Raw genomic sequence first — 20,085 nt, forward strand, 5'->3', positions numbered from 1 at the left:
TTTTGATAACTGTATTTTAATATAATTGGTTTCCTTTGTAAGCCTATGTATTTAATTTTATGCATTTGAAAATGCTATTCTGAAAAGGGAATGCATAGGTTTCACCAGACTGCCAAAGGTTAAGAACTATTCCCCAGTATGTGCTCTTCTCATTCCTGTAACCCCACTTCTACCACCTCAAGACCCTTCACATGAATCCCAGCTATTCCTCAATGGGGGACATCGTGGGTGACACCAGAATCCGTAGGCAATAGGGGACATTAATAGGCAATCTAGTCTAACTCCCTTCAAAGGAGCAAGAAGACCCAGACTCAGGGAGCCATCATCAAAAAACAGTACCATGTATTGCAAAGACAACCTACCCGAGAGTTCAAAATTGGGCTCTGGCATGTTTCTGTCCACTAACCAGCTGTGTGATCTTAGGCAAGTCATTCAACATTCCCTGGACCTCTACAAAATGGTGGTGAAGGTGAAGACTGCTATCGCTGATAATCGTAGAGGTCCTTTCCAGCTTGAAAATCTGTATTCTATGGACCTTTCCACCTCTTTCACCTTTTAGGTTCTAGGAGGTCTCTTCCAGCCCTAAACTTCTACATTCTAAGATCACTTTGGGCTCTAATGTTCTATGTTCCATATCATAAAACTTCTTCTGTGTTCCATGTTATAAGATCTCTTTCAATTAGATCTTCAGCCTTGTTCTGACTAGTTCCTTCCACTCCTGAGATCCATGTCCTATGTCCAGCGCTGACATTCTATAGTTGGATCTGAGATTCCCTAAGCTCACAAAGGTTCTTGTTTAACAATTCTTAACTGAGGATTAGCATTACCTCTAGTCTCAAATACAAATGAAGTATGTGGCTAACCACATAATGTAATTTCAGGGGTCCATTGAAGGTCTTCTCTGACCCAGAATTCTTCTCCTGGGGTCCTGCTAACTGACCTTAGGAAGGAAAAGATGAAGCTCGGAATCCAGATACTCTGAATGAAGGGGCCATTCCTGAGAGATTTGGGGACAGGGGAGTGGGAGGAAGTACCAAGGCCTGATAAATCACGTTGCGGGGAGTCAAAAGAGGATAATATGGTAGAATGAGCCTGGGACTGGGAGTCAGGAGACCTAAACTTAAGTTCATTCTCTACCACTTACTAGATGTGTGGCCTCAAGCAAATCACTCACCCTCTCTAACAACAGTTTCCTCATTTGTAAATTGGGCATAATAATACTTGGCCTCCCACACAGGACTGTTATGGACACAGTGCTTTGTAAACCAGAACACTCTTTAGAGATAGTAGTTATTGGGTTAGGAACCCAGCGACCTGGGTTCTTGTTCCAGCTGTGATCCTAAGTTATTGTGTGACCTTGGGCAAACCATTTCCCATCTGCCTTGGTTTTTTCCTCAGTGAAATTAAGGAAGCTTTGGAAAAGATGGTCTCTGAGGCCCCTTGTAATGCCGGGTAATATTCTATACTGATACTAAATATTCTAGGAATTAGAGAAAAAAGAAATAATGTGGGCTGGCCTGGTAAGCCCCTCATCAGAGACAAACCCCTTGCTCTTATGGGCAGCACAAGCTGGTTCAGGTCCCATTTCTGTGTTCCTGGGCACCAAAACCTAAGTCCTCTCCCCCCCTCCTGCTTCTAGTCATCAGACAGACGCTGGTGTACAGCCTCATCACTCCTGACCCATCAGCCTCCTTTCCTGCTAAAGGCTTTGGCAGCTGGCACTCTGCAGGAAGCCTCAGAGTGCTAGTGCAGCAGTGAACGGTCAGCCTCCTGTGACAAGGAGGGCAGGGAGTGGGAGGGAGGAGAGAAAAGGGAGGGAACTGGGAAAATACCCACATCCACCTCAGCCTACAAGGCTCCGTGAGCCTAAGCACACAGCCCAAACATGACCCAATATGTTGGAAAACAGACAATGGCCGATGGCTGAATAAGCAAAACAACATTTAGCTTCCTGCCAATTACATCAATTACACTGATCTTTTCTGACAGAGGAGGGGTAAGTTGGTGGCAGCCATTTACAGAATCAAAAACCCTTAGAGCTAAAAAAGTTCCCTAGGATATATTTTATTGTTTCAGAGGGATGTTTCAGTGGGTATTTGATCTCATCAATGTGGGTACTCTCCCTAATAGTGCAGATCTTAACCCATCCACGCCTTTTTTATCTTGGTCAATTCTTGTCCTCATCTTCCCGTCAGTCTTCCACATAAAGGCCTTCCTCTAGTCTCTTGACATTCCATCGAAACCAATGCAGTACTGGTACTCAGCTTCTATTATCCTTTACTTTTATTACATAATTAGTCCAACTTTTTTTCTTATCTTACATCTCCTAGATAGCCTTTACACTATTTCTTGTAATCAAATCATCCTTGATGATATGCTGAAGCAAACTCCTCCCATGGATTTCTCTGTTACTCTTTGGGTCACCTACAAGTCTAATTCTTCAGACACTGCCATTTTCCATGATCAATAAAAGAATATGAATATGAAAATGATAGTTTGTTGGGGGGAGTATAACTGGGTATCAAATCCTGATGGACTCCATCAATGAGCTGCCCATTCAATTGTATACCATAGTCTGATCAATAGGTATTCACCCATTTGATTTTCCCCATGTTGTGTGTTAGATCTTTTTTGACCATGAATCTAACTAAGAAAGCCCTACTGGTCTTGATGCAATTAAGACAGTACTGCCCACAAATAGAAACATCTTGAGTATCTTGTTATCAATAGAGAACCCTTCTTCCATTTGGACTCTGTGCAGAACATCCTGCATTATAGTAGCAAATACCTCTATGCTTCCATTTTGAAACTGATAATCAGAAGATCGTCAAACGTAGTTACCTCTACCTTCTCTAGCTTTGCATCTATCAAGGAATCTTGTATGATATTGTTCATGAGAGACACTTGGCTGGAGATAAACCTTTCAGGATGTATTCTGCCCTACAAAGTCAATTAAGTTTTAATAAGTTTAAATAGTCAGTGACAAAGACAGCAGGATTTTATACTTTTCAGGTAATTGTGTAACAAGATGTAGTCTGCTCTAAAAAAATCATTCACAAAAGCCTGCCTGTTCCTATCTCATATTTTCATCAAGGATACCATCAAAATGTGTTTTCTCATGAAGATTTTACAGCTACAAGACTCAAGTCTTTTCCTGAATCTCTTTTAAAAAAAAAAAAAAAGATATCACACTGTTAACTCATATGTAAAAAAACCTCATTTATTTTTCAGACAAACTGTCTAGGCATACCTCTGCTACCTCACAGTTGTGCAGTTTATATATTTAAGTATAGGATTTTACATTTATCCCTATAAAAGTCATCATATTGGGTTCAGCTATCATTTTAACCTGTTAAGATTTTTATGTATTCTGATATTGTCATCCATTATGTTAGCTAGCCTTCCCCTCATGTTATTTGCAAATTTAAGAAGAATGACATCCATGTCCTGATCCAAGTCATTTATAAAATTGAATCAGAGCTAAGTATATATCCTGTGGCACTCTACTAGAAACCTCCCTCCTGGTTAACAATAACACATTAATCACAACACTTTGGGTATAGTAATTTAGCCAGCTCTAAATGCACTTAATGGTACTACCATCTTGTCCATATCTCTGCATCTTATCCATAAGGATATCATGAAAGATTTTATCAAATGCTTTATTAAAATTCAGATATACTAATATCGGCAACATTACCCTGATCTACTAATCTAGTCACCCTTTTAAATAAGTAAATGAAATTGTTCTAGCATCACCCTGTTCTCGGTGAACTCAAAATCCTTTCAGGGGTCACCCACATCCCTATCTGAGTGCTCATAAAAAACATTCCTTTAGTATGTTTTAGAATTTGTCTGAGTAAGTTGGAACTAGATTGTAGAAGGCCTCAAATGGTAGGTTAAAGAAGTTGGACTTTATCCTATGAAAATGGGTCCAAGGGAGTGATATACTCAAAACTGTGCATTAAGAAGACTAATTTCTTAGTTTTTGAAGGATAAGCTGGAGAAGGGAGAAATGAAGGCTCTATAAACTTCAAAAAGCTATATAAATGTAACCTAATATTATTATTACTTCATTTCAGGTCTTATTCTGGTGCCTCAGTTTGGTGTGGGAGGGATCCAAGTCAAAGTATTGATGAAGTGTTTGAAGAGAACAAAGAATATAGAATGTTATGAACAGGGTCTGGATCTTGATTTTAGTGGCATGGGGAACTCCCTATAGAGAAAACTCCTTCCATCAATGCAGGCCGACACCTTTTCTGCGTGGGTAGTCTTAGGGAGTTGCCTAGGATACTGAAATATTGACTTGCACCAAGTCACAAAACCAGCTTGCGTCAAAAGTAGGGTTTGAATCTGGTTCTTCCAAGTTCTGAGGGTGATTCTCCATCCACTATGCCATGGTGTTATTCTACTTATAAATGCTACTCAATTTAACAACACACGTAGCAGAAAAAGCAAGAGAAAGGTAATGATATCTTCATTCACATTAAACAGTAAATTAACAAGTATTTCTTAAGCACTTTCTATGTGCTTCATCCTATGGGGTGAACCACAGGGGAAACAGAAGTAAATGTTGTGCTCCATACCCTAAAATTGCTTACAATCTAGTTGACAAGACAATGTTTAGACACAGGAATCATCTAGAGAATAAGTACTGGTATTTATATAGCTTTTCAAGGTTTGTAGATCCTTTTACACATATCATCTCATTTGATCCTCACAAATAATTCTGGGAGATAGGTGTATTATCTCAATTTTATAGTTGAAGAAACTAACTTAGCACTGAGACATTAAGTAAGAGTCCCATAAACCACCTAGCCCTTAGTGATCTGAGGAGGGAGAGGTGTCTCCAGGTGGAGAGGTCAAGAAAAGCACTAAAGAGGAAGGAGGATTTGAGCTGGGTTTTGAAGGATGGGTAGGATTTTGGTCATCAGTGAGAAGACAGGACATTCCTGGAGGGAAGGGAAGGAGAGAGCATCACTGATTTTCTCTGCACATCCCATTCTGCTAGAAGCAAAGGAATGACTTTGATTGGTCACTACAGAATCATCAGGAATACAATTGTGCTTTGGGAGCCAAAGACTTTTACTGACCAAATGTCTACATTCCCTTCCTTCTGACACCAGTCAGTCCCTAATTCTGCAGCATGTAAAGTGCACAGGGGGATAAAGACAATATTTCTAACTTGCTGGTCAGATGGGGCCAGACCAGAAACCGTCTGCTTCCATTAGAAGAAAGTTCAGGAAAATAACATGCAGTCCTGTTCTGCAGCTCTCCCCCACCAGGGGACTTATAAGACATGAGATTATGAGACTAAATGTCATTTTCTATAGGGCTGGTGGGAGAGGCTTCAATTAAATAATAGAACAATCCTATGAAATACCTTGGCACATTTTATGAAGCTATTGACATTTTTGCAGGCTTACCCAATGAGGCAGCAGGTTCAGGGAGGGGTTTGGAGGTTTTGTTCTGTTTTGCCTCAAAATTGTACACCTACCACCAGGGAAAGGGAAAGTTATTAAGGGCTTAGTCAGAAAGAAAATACAGTAATGCTGTGTTTCTCTGTGAATTTTCCAGATAACCAAAGCAGTATAAAATACTGGAAAGAGTACTGGGAACTGGGAAGCAGGAAATCTGGGTTGAAGCACCAGCTCTAACATTAGCTTTTAGTAAGACAAATCCCTTCTCCAGGCCTCAAGTTCTTCCCATCTAAAAATTAAGAGACTAGGATTATATTATTCCTAAAGTCTCATCCATATCTAATATAATATTTGCTATGCTGTAAGATACCTTCCAACTATGACATTCTATGTTCTGTATTCTAAGGCCCCTTCTAGCTCTAACATTCTATATTCTAAGGTCTATTCCAGCTCAGATATTCAATTCTATGACTAGAAAGTAGGGAAATTATGGGAAGCAAAAGAAATAGTGACTATGGACGAAAATAACTCTGTCTCAGGGCACTGATCTGAGGTGCCAGACATTTTTGTAGGGGATGACAATTCACCAGGTTCTCGTTTTCTTCTCCTCCTTTGTAGGATTATAGAGTCAACATCTTTTTGCGTCAGCAGTGGAATGACCCTCGATTGGCCTACAACGAGTATCCTGATGATTCCCTAGACCTGGACCCATCCATGTTGGACTCCATCTGGAAGCCAGACTTGTTCTTTGCCAATGAGAAAGGAGCCCATTTCCATGAGATCACCACCGATAACAAGCTCCTGCGCATCTCCAGGAATGGCAATGTTCTCTACAGTATCAGGTGAGGTGCCAGGGACACCCTCCCCACCCCAACCAGGTTCCCTCATAAGAATAACTGACTTCCCATCACCTACAGGAGCTAAATCCAAGATGGCAGATAACTGAGCAAAGGTAGAATTATGGGAACATCAATAGAAAAAAGGAAGCTGGAAAAGGGGACAGGTTCAGAGGAAAAATGATAAGCTTTGTTCATAGAAAGGACTTACCCATGTTCGCATGAATAGTGAGTGATGCTATGGTAACACTGACAACCAAAGGTTCTGCAGGCAACTAGATGGCTCAGTGGACAGAGAGTTAAACTTGGAGTCAGGAAGATCTGAATTCAAATCCTCCCTCAGATACTTACTAGCTGTGTGACCTTGGGCAAGTCATTTTATCTGTCTCAATCTCATATGTAAAATGAGAATAATAACAGCACCTACCTCTCAGGATTGTTATGAAGATAAAATGAAATAATATTTGTAAACCACTTTGTAAACTTTAAAGTGCTGAATAAATGCCAGCTATCAATATTATTTTTTCCATCTCATAATTCCTCCTCAGTCTCCTAAAAAAAGTCATTCTCCTAAAGAGAAAAGCTTGTAATGCTATATTGGGGCGAAATTACAAAGGGCATTGAATGCAAAGCTCAGGAATTTCCAATTTTCCCTATGGCCAATGAAGGTCCATAAAAGAGTTCTGAATATCTCACTCATAGTTGTACCTTAGGAAGATGATTCCTGTAATTTGTGAAGGATGGTTTAGGGAAAAGAGACAGGGCTGTTACAGCCACTTTGTGGCTTCTCTCACAAGAGGAGCTGTCAGCAATAAAGCTTCTCTTCAGGGAGGGAAGGAAACAGGTTTATTTATTCGAGCTGTAGGGAGAGCTCCTCATTTCTCTTATCATTACACCTCAGACTCTGGGGTCCACATTGACATAAAGGCTACCACATATTCATTGCATAGGACCAGGGGAGTAGTACAATGTGTGCATTTCATCAGATAAGAACCAGGATCAGTAAGGAGGGGCTTGGGGATCCAGTGATCCTGTGATGTGGTATGGTACCCTTGTGCATGGGTTAGAGAAATCAGGATAAAAGTTCAGGCTGGAGGCCACATACATGGCTTAACAGAAAGAACACTGGACTTAGAATAAATAGAAATGGATTTGAGGGCTGATTTTGTCATTTACTGACTGTGTGACTTAGTGTGGAATAGGGGAAAGTTGGGGATTTGGACTCCAAAGACCGGGATTTAAATCCCAACTCTAGCAACTACCACTTATGTACTATAGGATTTAGAGCTGGAAAGAATCTTAGAGACTATCTGGTTTAAACCACCAGCCACAGCAGCTAAGTGGTGCAGTGGATAAAGTATTGGACCTGAAGTTGGGAAGATCTGAGTTCAAATCCTGCCTCAGACACTTACTAGCTATGATCTTGGATAAGTCACTTGTCTCTCTCAACTTCCTCATCTGAAAGATAGGAATGATGATGATGATGATGATACCTACCTCATAAAAGCAAATAGGATAACATACGTAAAGAGTATGTTGCAAATCTTAAAGCACCCTATAAATGAGCTTTTTCTTGTTCAGTCATGTCTGACCCTTCATGACCCCATTTGGGTTTGGTTTTTTTTGGCAAAGATACTGGAATGGTTTGCCATTTCCTTCTCCAGCTCATTTTACAGATGAAGAAACTGAAGCAAATGGGGTTAAGTGACTTGCCTAGAGTCACCCAGCTAGTAAGTATCTGAGGCCAAATTTGAACTCAGGAAGATGAACCTTCCTAACTCCAGGCCCGGCACTCTTAACCACTGTGCCACCTTGCTGCCCATACAAATGTTAGCTATTATTATTTTATAGATGAGGAAACTGAGGCATGAGAAAAGCAATGGTCACACATGTAGTAACACATAAATAGTAAGTAGAAAAATTGGGACTTGAACTCAAGTCCCCAACTCTAAATCCAGAGCTCTTGAAAGAAACCTAGGAGAACAAGGAAAGGGCACAGAGAGAAGATTAACTTCACTGACCTCACATTTTCCTGAGATTTGGTAAACTCACATAGGGTCCCCAAGGGTGGATAAAACTAAATGCAACCAGCCAGGAAGATCTTCGCCACCCCCCAACCTATCCAGACCCACTGGTGTCCACTCAGGACTTTCTTGTTGCACGTTCCCTTGAAGGCCAAATCCCAAGCACAGCAGGTTAAAAAGAGAGGGTCAGGGAGACGGGGAAGGCTGTCCAGAAGCAGTACACTAACCTGTTCTGACAGCTGCTCCACTTTGGAGTTCTGATGCTCAGGACTGAGACAGGACACTTTTCTCTCCATATCTCCCACCCTATCACTCAATCCCCTTCCCAACCTTCGAATAGTATTATTTCAACAGGCCCAGCACCATTGCTAGATGAGGAGAGGTAAGGTAAAGTAGGGGTGAACACTAGGCCCTGTTCTCATCTTGTTTAACTCAAGCGTTTTGGCAACAGGCCACCCCCTCCTTTACATGAAGATGGTAGAGTCTCCTTAGACCAGCTGCCAAAATGACTATTGTTTTGAAGAGCACTTAGGATAGTATGTATGTATTGCGTGCTGTATGTGTGCACATGCATATATTTCAATCAATCAATAAATATTTATTAAGCACCTATTATGTGTCAAGCACTGTGCTAAGTGTTGAGGCTACAAAGATAGATATAGAAATAAAATAGTTTCCACCCTCAAGGAGCTTTCATTATAGCAGGGAGAAATAGCATGTGCATATGAAGTATTCAGATTATATAAAGAATCAATACGAGGTCATTTTGGCAGGGAGGTACTAGTTGGAGAAGAGAGAGAGTAGGAAAGGCTTCATGTAGAAAATGCTATTTGAGTTGAGCCGACTCAAGACGCCAAAATAGGTAGAGCACACATACACATAATCCAACACACTTACTCCGTAACCACACTCTGTTATCAACTCTGCTTGCAAATCTGGGGCAAGTCAAATGCTCTTTTTGGGAAGTTATTGACAGGTTGGGATGGGAATGAAAGGAGGGAGAAGGAACAACACCTGCCCCAGCTGTCAGGGGCCTCCAGATGCTCAGAGCTCCCCAGCTGGACTTATCCTCAGGGGACATGAGGTTGACAACCCCCTCCTCTCTTCTCCCTCTCACTTACGATTCCCTGGAGTTTCAAATGCGAAGTATCCAGATGCGGAGGGAATGAACAGGACCGACAAACACTATTCCTGTCCTGGCTACCAGATGAGAATTATGTCCCCAGATATTCCTTCTCTGTTTGATGCAGCCAATAACCCAGCCACCCCACAAAAATAAATCTTAGGACAGAGAATGTCAAAGCTGGAAAGAACATATAAAACAGAATATCGGAACTGGAAGGACATTAAAACATAAAAAGTTAAATGTCAGAGCTGGAAGAACTCTTAGAGTTAGAAAAGAGATCTCAGAAATCCTCCTGTTCAAATCTTTCATTTATGGAGAAGAAGATTAAGGGAGTTAGGAGTTAAGATCTTGCCCCAAGACCATGCAGTTACTTGGTGAGAGAGCTAGATTCTCAACATAGCTAAAATGCATACATTACTTTCAAATTTGCAAAGCATTTTCCTCACAGGGTTATTACCCTGTAAGGATGGTAAGTGCAAATATTATTATGCCCGTTTTGTAGACAAGAAAACTGAGACTCAAAGATGGGAAATGATTTGTCTGATGTCTCATAGATAGGAAGTCAGAGTCCAAAATCAAAGCCAAGTATTCTGATTCTGCTCCAGGGTTCTATCCATTACAATGTGTTGCTACCTTACTTGAATTTCCAATTGTTTCTAGCTGAGAGGATTCTTTATAGTCTCACCACATATATAATAAGCTGAGAGAAGAGGTGCTTCTGCCTGCATCATCTTGAAAGCTTTACCCAAAAGATAACAGAAGAAGTTTAGATAAAGATAAGAAAATAATTGTTCTAATATAAACAACCTGTATTCATATAGCCTTTTAAAGGGCACAAAACACTCTGTGAATTAACTCAATTTATCTACACAACAACCATGTGAGATATCCCCATTTTACAGAGGACCATAGGTTCTCAAGACTAAAAAGAAACGTGAACATGGAACATAGAATGTTAAAGCTGGAGGTGACCTTAAAATGCAATACAAAATCCCAGAGCTGCAACGAATGTTGTAGACCATCTCATCCAACTTCCTCATTTTACCAGAAGAAAACTGAAGCCCAGCAAAGGGAAGGGTCTTGACCATTGTCACACAATGTGTTAGAGGCATAACTTAAAAGCTACTTTTTAAAATGAAGGCCATTCACAGTAATGCACTGTCAGAGGAGCTGTGAATTGATCCAGCTATTCTACAAAGCAATTTGGAATAGGTGAAGAAAGTGACTAAAATGTCCATATTCTTTGAGCCAGAAAATCCTCTGCAAGACATATACCCCAAGGAGGTCAAAAGACACAAAGAAAGGCTCCAATACACCAAAATATTTAGAGCAGAACTTTTTGTGGTAGCAAAGCTGGAAACAAAAGTAGATAATCACCAATTGGGGAATGAGTAATCAACTTGTAGTACATGAATATAATGGAATATTACTATGCTGTGAGAAACAAACATAAAAAATATAGAGAAGTATGAAAAGACTTATACAAACTGATGAAAAGTGAAGTAAACAGAACCAGGAAAACAATATACACTGACTACGAAAATGTAAATAGAAAAAACAACAAATAAAAGGAAATGCTGATAAATTGTAATGGCCAAGTTTGTCCCCAACGGAAGAAAGGAATGGAAGGAGATAAGCATTTATTAAGTAACTACTATGTGCCAGGCACTGTGTTAAAATATTATCTCATTTAATGCTCACAACAACCCTGGGAAGTAGCGCTATCATTATCACTATTTTAAAGTTGAGGAAACAGGAAAACAGAGGTTAATCAGCTTGCCTAGTTTCACACAGATCGTAAGTGTGTGAGGCCATATTTGAATTCAGATCTTCCTGACTCCAGGCCCAGTAGTCTATCCACTGCACCACCTAGCTGTCTCAAAGAGTTATAAGATGACATCTCCACCACCTTCTTTGCAGACGTGGGGCACTATGGGTGTGGAATGGTATATGTATGGTCAGACTTTTTGGATATAGTTATTAGCTTCCCCATCTTTTTTATTCTTTATTATAAGGAATAACTCTCTAAGAGGGTCAAAGGGGATTGTATTGGAAATATAAGTGATATAAAAGCAAAAGATATAAATAAAAATCTATTTTTGAAAAAATGAAAGTCACTAATATGTAAAAATAAGAAGAACAGTGAACTAAACTGAAGTGAGATGCAAGAGATCTGAGGACTTGACCAAGTTCTTTAGGTCCCTATCTGGTTTCTATGAGGTCCTCTGCCTAGTTTCTCTGAGGCACCAAGTGTCTCATTAGCATAGCTAATCCAACAATTATTTCTGTTTCCTTCTGTCCTCAGGATTACTCTGACTCTGGCCTGCCCCATGGATTTGAAGAATTTTCCCATGGATGTCCAGACATGCATTATGCAACTGGAGAGCTGTAAGCCCCCTAAGCCTGTGTCCTTTCATTCTATTTCACTTGCCCCACTCCACAGAAGCTCTGGGGATGCCATGAGACCCCAAAGACAACTCAGACTTAACCCAAAATCATGGTGGGAGAGAGGTATAAGGGAGATTCACCTTCTGCTCCTCTCTCACCCACTCCTGTCCTAGAAATCTTAGGATTGGACTAAACCAAGAGTAGAAATCATAGAGATTATTTTTCATGAAAATATTTTGTGGTTTCTACATCCCTGAAACTTAAACTAGAGAATTGTCATCAGGGTCACGGGCTTTCAGAGCTAGAAGGTAATTAAGGGAATCTAATCCAATCCCTGAACAAGAATTCTCCCAGAAACATCCCCAACATTCAGTTTCTACCTGAAGACCTCCAGTAATGGAGAACTCATCTCCTGAGGCAGCTCATTCCACTTTCAGATAGCCCTTATTATTATGGAGCTTTATTTGGTTATAATGAGTCTCACTGCAACTTCCAGTCATTGCTCCCAGTTTTCCCCTCTAGGGCCACACCAAACCAGTCTCCCACGTGGTAGCCCTTCAAATACATGAAGGCAATGACCACGTTCTTCCTAAGTCTTCTCTTTTCCAGTCTAAAAATCCCCAGTCCCTAGAAGTGTCCCTCATATGTCATGATTACTAGTCCTTGTCCTAGTACTAGTAGAATGTGGTCACTACATGCTCTTTCTTGGTCACCCTCTTATGGGTGTCCTCTCTAAAATGGCATACCTAGAAGTGGACACAATATTCCAGTAATTCAGATCTTGGACAGACAACTGAGCAAAGATGGAAAAACTACTGTGACTGACCAGAGCAGAGGACAGTAGAACTATCATTTCCCTCATTCTGGATATTATGACTTTATAAATGCAGCCTAAAATCACATTAGCTTTTTTGGCCACCAGGATATGCAAGTGACCCTTATTGATGAGCTTGAAGCCACTAGAACCCCAACATGAATCTTTTTTTTTCATATGCACTGCTGTTTCCACACATCTTCTCAGCCTGCCCCTTACACTTGAATACAAGTGAAGCCTTTAACATTCAGTCCTATTAAATGTCATCTGATTAGATTTAGCCAATGTTCCTAGCCTGTCCCAATTTTTTTGGATCCTGATTCAGTCTTGGGGTGTTTTCCCCAACCCTGGATGGCTTTAGCCTAGTGCTCCCCCAAAAGTAATTCCACCTTCTCCTATCTGACCACAGTTGGCTATACCATGAATGACCTCATCTTCCAGTGGCAAGAGCAAGGGGCCGTGCAGGTGGCAGATGACTTAACCCTGCCCCAGTTTATCCTGAAAGAAGAAAAGGATTTGCGATACTGCACCAAACATTATAACACAGGTAAGCCAGATTCCTGAAGAGCCCCAGAGCTCATGCTTTCAGTCCTTACTCCCCTCATTCAACAAGGTTATATTGACTATGTACCATGTGCCCAACTCTAAACTTAGCAGAGAGAATACAAAAATCTACCTATGTGAACTTAAGCAAGTTTATTTGCTGCTCTGTATCTTGTTTTACTCCTCCAGTAATAATACTATCTTTCTTTCCCTTGCTCCCTGTCAGGGATTGTAGAATTTAAGAACTGGAAAGGACCGGAGAAGTCATTAGTTCAGTCTCCTGTTGAGGATACAAGGCCACAACACATAAATAATGGGCGTGTGTGCTTGGATAGTAAAAGTTGAACATGAAAGGCTTCTGCCAGTGATACTTTCAAAGAAACCACACAGGGTGCCTTTCAGGCCCTCAGAGAGGCAGCAAGTTCCCTGCTGTTAGATTGCGCCTAGAAGGTTTATCTAGACTAGAAGAGTCGGGTAAACCACCAACATCTTTCAAGAAGCCCGAAGCATAGCCTCACACACAGCTCTTTCCCGATGCACTAGGAAGTTCCTTACAAAGAACTGAGAATGCATTATCCTAAAACCAAGGAGAGTAAAACCCCATTCATTCAGCCAACATTCTCAGAGCAAAGAAAAATTCTCAAGATCCAACTAATGCTGCCCTCTGTAGGATGTATGAGAATATGCTATGCTGAGTAGATTACCAAGAGGCAAGATTTCATGGGGTTGTATTTCACCTACCTAAGGATACACACTAAGTATTTTAAAAGCATACATATATGTATATATGTACACATACATACATATTTTGTTGTTGTTTAGTCGTTTTAGTTGTGTCCAACTCTTCATGACTCCATGTGGGATTTTCTTGGCAAAGACACTGGAGTGGTTTGCCATTTCCTTCTCCAGCTTATTTTACAGATAAGAAAACTAAGCCAAACAGGGCTAAGTGACTTACCCAGGGTCACATAGTGTCTGAGGCCAGATTTGAACTCAGGAAGATAAGTCTTCCTGACTGAAGACCCAGGACTCTATCCACTCTATCCACTGTACCACCTAGATGCCTTATATGTATAAAATATATATGCATAAAATCATATCTATATTTTAATATAAATACATACACATGTATGTATCAATGATAAATGAGGAAGTTATATGTAGAATTCTTGAATGTAAATGCCAAAAGAGTCCAAGATCATATAATTAGTCAGTGGTAAAGCCTGAACTAGAATGTAGGTCTACTGACCCCCTAGACCAGGGGTCTTACCATTAGAAGACTCCTACTTAGATAAACAATCACTCTCTCACTACAATTGCTTTCAGGCAAATTCACCTGCATAGAGGCTCGCTTCCACCTAGAAAGACAGATGGGCTACTACCTGATCCAGATGTATATCCCCAGCCTGCTCATTGTCATCCTCTCCTGGATCTCTTTCTGGATCAACATGGATGCTGCACCTGCTCGGGTGGGCTTGGGCATCACTACAGTGCTCACCATGACCACCCAGAGCTCTGGCTCTCGAGCATCTTTGCCTAAGGTAAAAACAAACAAATACCACTCCCCCATCTGGCCATACGATACTGGCTTAAAGTTGAGTCAACACGCATTTATTAAAGGTCTACTATGTGCCAAAAATTATGCTAAATACTAGGGACAGAGCCCTTCCCTCAAGGAGTTCAATGAGGGGAGATATTTCTCCTAATGAGGGGAGATAACATGCAACCAACTACATACAAGCAAGCTATCTATAGGGTACATTAAAAATAATCTCAGAGAAAAGGCATTAGCATTAAGGAGGACTAGGAAAAGTTTCTTGTAGAAGGTGGGATGTGAAGGAACCCAAGGAAACCAGTAAGTGAAGATGAGGAGAGAATTCCAAGCCGAGAGGAGAGACAGTGGAAATGTCTGGAGTCAGGAGATAGAGTGTCATGTGCAAGGAACAGTAAGGAAGTCAATGTCACTGGATCACAGAGTTATTGACAGAGGGATGCTAACCATTCTTAACCTCTGCACCATCTCCTACCCAATTTAGAGTGAAGAGAAGGCAAACAGCCTTCTATTTCACAAAAGTTCCTACTCAATGCAACATTTCACTATCCACAATTCCACCAAATACAATATTCTATTCCACCTAACATCCTACTAGGTATAATATTCCACTTGATCCAATATTCCCTTTGACCTGGCATTCCACCAAGTAAAAAAAAAAAATTCACTTGATTTAACACCTCTCCAATCTAACATTCTGCTCACTCCAATATTCTGTTAGCTACAACACTCTACCCAAGCCAATATTCTGCTTAATCCATCATTCCCCTCAATTCACCTTTTTGCTAGACACAGTGTTCTGCTCAATTCACTCTTCCAATAGTTACTTCACTCAGCTTGGTCCAACATTCCACTCAATCCAATAACCCAATAGAAAAAGCCATTTGATCCAACTTTTTTCTCCATGCCATTGGTTCTCTCTGTCTGTCTGTCTATCTGTCTGTCTCTCTCTCTCCCCACTATTCCCCATCCCATTCCACACACCCCCACCCTCACCTCATCCCATCCAATGGAAAGTGAGGGGAATTTCCATTATGCTAAATAGAACATTCTACTCCTCTTTCTTCCCCCGTTTCTCTCCCCAATCTCCTTGCACTAGGTCTCCTACGTGAAAGCCATTGACATCTGGATGGCAGTCTGTCTGCTCTTCGTATTCTCAGCATTGCTGGAGTATGCCGCTGTCAACTTCGTGTCCCGGCAGCACAAAGAGCTACTCAGGTTCAGGAGGAAAAGGAGACACCACAAGGTAAGACTCGGGCCACTGCTCCAGGGTGGGCAATAGAAAATGACCCAATATGTATCAGCCCTTAGGGTGGCCTATTCCATTGGGACTGAACATGGCAGCACAAAATCATGGAATATTAGAGAAGGAAGAAGTCAGCTAGTCCCAACTTCCCCATTTTACCAATGACAAAGGTGAAGATCAAGAAGGGGAAGTGCCGAAGGCAGAGCTAAAATCTGTATCTGCTGCTCTTTGTTGTCTCTCTGATATAAGACCTAAGTTGCCCAGAACATATTAAAAGGGCACAGAAAATGACAGAAAAAGAGAAAGAGAGAACCACCAAAGACAGGGGCAAGATATTAAGCCAAAAGAATGAATTGCTAACAGTGGAATGTCAAGCATTAAGAGAAAGGGCTGGGGACAGAGTCACTCTTGGAAAATGGATTGATGTTGCAAATGCCAATCAGTATGCTGCTAGTGCGTCCATTTGGCTAGAAAATTTAGTCTAGTACATTCTGGTGGTTTAGAGTCAGATAAGACACACCACCCTATGCAGCTACATGAATGGGATAGAGAGGAAAGCAAGGGTTAGCCCTCTGCTGTTCTGCAGAGCTTCCTGGAGACCCTTTGAAATAGGAAGGTGGCATTTTCCCATCATGAATTGCATCGATATTACAGCAAAGCTCATTTTGTTTTAACTGTTATTAATAGAAACTTTTTCTTTTAAAAAGAATCATGTACTTTCTGCCATTTTAAGCAAGGATGTCAAACATCATGTGATACTATATTAGTTTATCAAGGTGATTTAGAAGGCAAGACAGGAAAGAGGGAGACCAATTAGGAAATTACCGTAAAAGTCCCAGCAAGAAGCAATAAGGATGTGAACTAGGGAGGAGGTAGTGTGCTGCCATGGGAAAGATGCTGATTTTGGAGTCACAGAACATTGATTCAAATCTAGCCCAGCCTGGAATCTCAAACATAACATTTGTTGTTATTGTGATCTTGGTTAAATCATTTAAAGCCTCTGGGACTCAGATTCCTCATCTATAGATTGAGGGGGTTAGACTAGATTGTTTCTAAAGTCCCTTCCAGCTTATGGAATGCACAAGGATGTTACACTTTCTTGTTGACTGAGGTTCATAATTATGAATGTCACTCGTTGCACTAAATTGTGTAATAGGTTGTTTATCCCTATTATGAATGATGCCAAGCTAACTCCAATTTCTGAGGCCATATAGTGTCCTCTGAAAGGTAAGAAAGTTGAACTGGTTGATTGATCAGGTATTTTCCAACTCTAACATTTTAGGACTCTCTACCAAATAGCATATTCAATTCAATTCAGTGGGCATTTATTAATATATTCAGACACTTTTCAGTCATGTCTAACACTTCGTAACCCTATTTGGGGTTTCTTGGCAAAGATACTGGAGTGGTTGGCCATTTCTTTCTCTAGCCCATTTTATAGATGAGGAAACTGAGGCAAATAGGGGTAAGTGATTTGCCCTGCATCACACATCTACTAAGTGTCTGAAGGCCAGATTTTAATTTAGGAACATGAGTAAGTCTTCCTGACTCCAAGCTTTGTACTCTATCCATTGCACCACCTAGCTGCATTTATTAAACTTCTAACTATATGTCATTTACTGCTAGGTGTATGGATAGAACGACAAAAATGAAATAATCACTTACCTCAAGAAGCTTATTTTATACTAGAGGGAAACAACATGTACACAAAGTACATTTACAAAATTCTATCCATTAAGATATAGTCAATTTTACTTTTTGTGATCTTGTTTGGTGGCATGCCTGTGTCTAGAAGCTTCTGACTCTCTTCTAAAGAAAGTGCCATGATAAATAGATGTAAAACTTGGGAGTAGTGTAAAGATTTTGATCCTCTTTTTTTCTTTATCCCAAACCATATTTCTCAAAGTATCTTTGCCCTGATTCCCTTTTTATTGATCTTCATTAAGTGTTAACTCCTTAAGAGGATCATGTTGAATTCTTCCAATGGTTTCTCAACTCCTGTACTCTACTAGGGCTATTGGCACATAAGCTGTAATTATCTTCACGGTGATGTTTTTGCCTATGTGAATCATGAGCATGACAAGGCAAGATGACTGCTCTTCCTAAGAAATGATGTTTTTTGTTGCCTCTGGAAGCATGATGAAACTCATTCCAAAAGCTCTTTTATCTGTTTCTTCAAAAGAGAACCCTGTGAGCCATCCTTCCTTTTAGCAATAACTTCCTTAAGTCTTTCAGATTACATCTGTAAGGAAAATGTGAGTGTTGATATGGTTCAGTTTCTCTAGTTGAATGTTAACATGTGGTCATCAGGAAAAGATCACATCCTTAGAGTTAAATTAATATTCACAGATAATATAAAAATGGTATGATTCTTAGCACCCTCTTGTTTGCCATTCTGCAGAAGATAAAAGAGGCTGCTAAGGCACAAGGGTCAATTGGTGTTTCTATCTGTCCCATAGGTTGCTATAGCTGTAGAATACATTAGCCAGTGACTGCCCTATCGGTGATGAGCCCTTCCATACTGAGCTAAGTTCAATCTGCTTCTAGAATCAGAACTAAGCCTTTCTAGGTTGGTAGAACCTACAAGAGTCTGATCTTATTGATGTATCTTGTAGAACTCAGGGTCACCTCTATGCCATGATGAGGCATCAAAGAAGCATTTTTGTGGAGTATTGGAAGGATCGCTTTGGCAAAAAGTTATTCCTTCCTAGAATCAGAAAAAAGTTACTATCACATAAATATATATAGTTCAAATTTATATAGTGTTTTACATAAATCATTTCATTTGATCCCCCTAACAATCTTGTGAGATAGATGTCACTATCCTATTATGATAATAACAGAATTTATATAGTGTTTTAAAGTTTGCAAGGAACTTTATATATATTAACTCATTTAACGCTCACAGCGCTATGAAGTATGTGCTAGTATTATTATCCCCATTTTACAGATAAAGAGAGTGAGGCTGAAAGTTTACTTGACTCGCACAGCTAGGAAGTATCTGAGGCAGAATTCAAATTCAGGTCTTCCTGATTCCAAGTTCATCCACTATTCCAAGTTATTTCTCATAGTGATAATGGCTTCAAAATGAATTTTGAATAAATGGCTTTAAAACAGTTCTCAAGTTTGCAACTATGCACATGCAAGACCATTTAATTTACAGAGGTGCCAGATAGTGTGGTAGAAACAATGAAAGACTTGGCTGGCTGTGTGAGCCTCAGAAATTCCTTCCCCTGTCTCAACTTCAAGTTCCTCATCTGTAAAATGGAAATAATCCTTTCACTTCTTCCATTACAGGGCTTTTGTGCTTTTTAAACTATAAAATGCCATATGACTGGGAGCTGTCATCTGATTTTTTGTTGTTTTTCTGTCTCCCTGGTTGTTAGGCTGTTGCCTGTTATGCTGAGTACTTTCAATGGGCCTCCCTGTAAGAGTCTCTTCCCCTCTTCTAATCTGTAAAGGGCCTAGAAAAACACACTTTCTTCTAGGAGGAACTTGGCTATTTTTCCTTAGCTTTATTTGCTAGTTATCAAGTTTAGTGTGGGTTACCTGCCACCTACTGGCGAGTGTAAGAAAAAGCAGGCACCATGCAGATTTGAGCTCCACAAGTCCTCGTTAATTCAATTGATCAGCAAGCATTTAAATGCCTACTGCGTGCCAGGCAACATGCTAGGATACGGGCACAAAAATGAAACACTCTACTCAAAAAAGAGCTTATATTCCAATGGGGAAGACAAGTACATGTAAAAATATATGCTGCATTAATATAAAGTGAATAAAAATAGATATACACATATATACATAGTTATTTCTGAAGGACCTACATCTTAGGTAAATGTTTCAACCAACAAGATTAAACAACACCCACACTCTGTATTTTAAAGTCTAGGTTTAATTGATCAACATTTAAATAGATTGAAGCTTTTAGTACATAAAGTGATGGTGTTTTTGTTTTCCAGTTCTTCTCCATCACTCTCCTTCCCCACAATACTTTTTGGTTTGTATGTGGTTAATACACAGCTAATAGCTCTTAATTTTTTTTATGTTTTTAGCCGCTTAGGTCTATCTGGATGTAGGGGTAAAAATTCATCTGACAGAAATACTTGTGTATATTTAAAGACCCAATTGCTTGTATG

General features: G+C 40.2%; 1 protein-coding gene across 1 annotated transcript in view; it reads left to right on the forward strand.

Moving 5' to 3' along the window:
* The window catches only part of GLRA1 (glycine receptor alpha 1), a 53,748-nt gene that overhangs the window by 26,170 nt on the left and 7,493 nt on the right, over positions 1 to 20,085 (forward strand). The window contains exons 3-8 of the mRNA XM_027841933.1: positions 6,039 to 6,262; positions 11,712 to 11,794; positions 13,018 to 13,155; positions 14,478 to 14,692; positions 15,803 to 15,949; positions 16,071 to 16,079. Of these exons, the coding sequence (XP_027697734.1) occupies positions 6,039 to 6,262; positions 11,712 to 11,794; positions 13,018 to 13,155; positions 14,478 to 14,692; positions 15,803 to 15,949; positions 16,071 to 16,079 (816 nt within the window). The remainder of the gene's footprint in view (positions 1 to 6,038; positions 6,263 to 11,711; positions 11,795 to 13,017; positions 13,156 to 14,477; positions 14,693 to 15,802; positions 15,950 to 16,070; positions 16,080 to 20,085) is intronic.

The sequence above is a fragment of the Vombatus ursinus genome, unplaced genomic scaffold (genome assembly GCF_900497805.2).
Source record: "Vombatus ursinus unplaced genomic scaffold, bare-nosed wombat genome assembly UNPS02014863.1, whole genome shotgun sequence".
NCBI lineage: Eukaryota > Metazoa > Chordata > Mammalia > Diprotodontia > Vombatidae > Vombatus > Vombatus ursinus.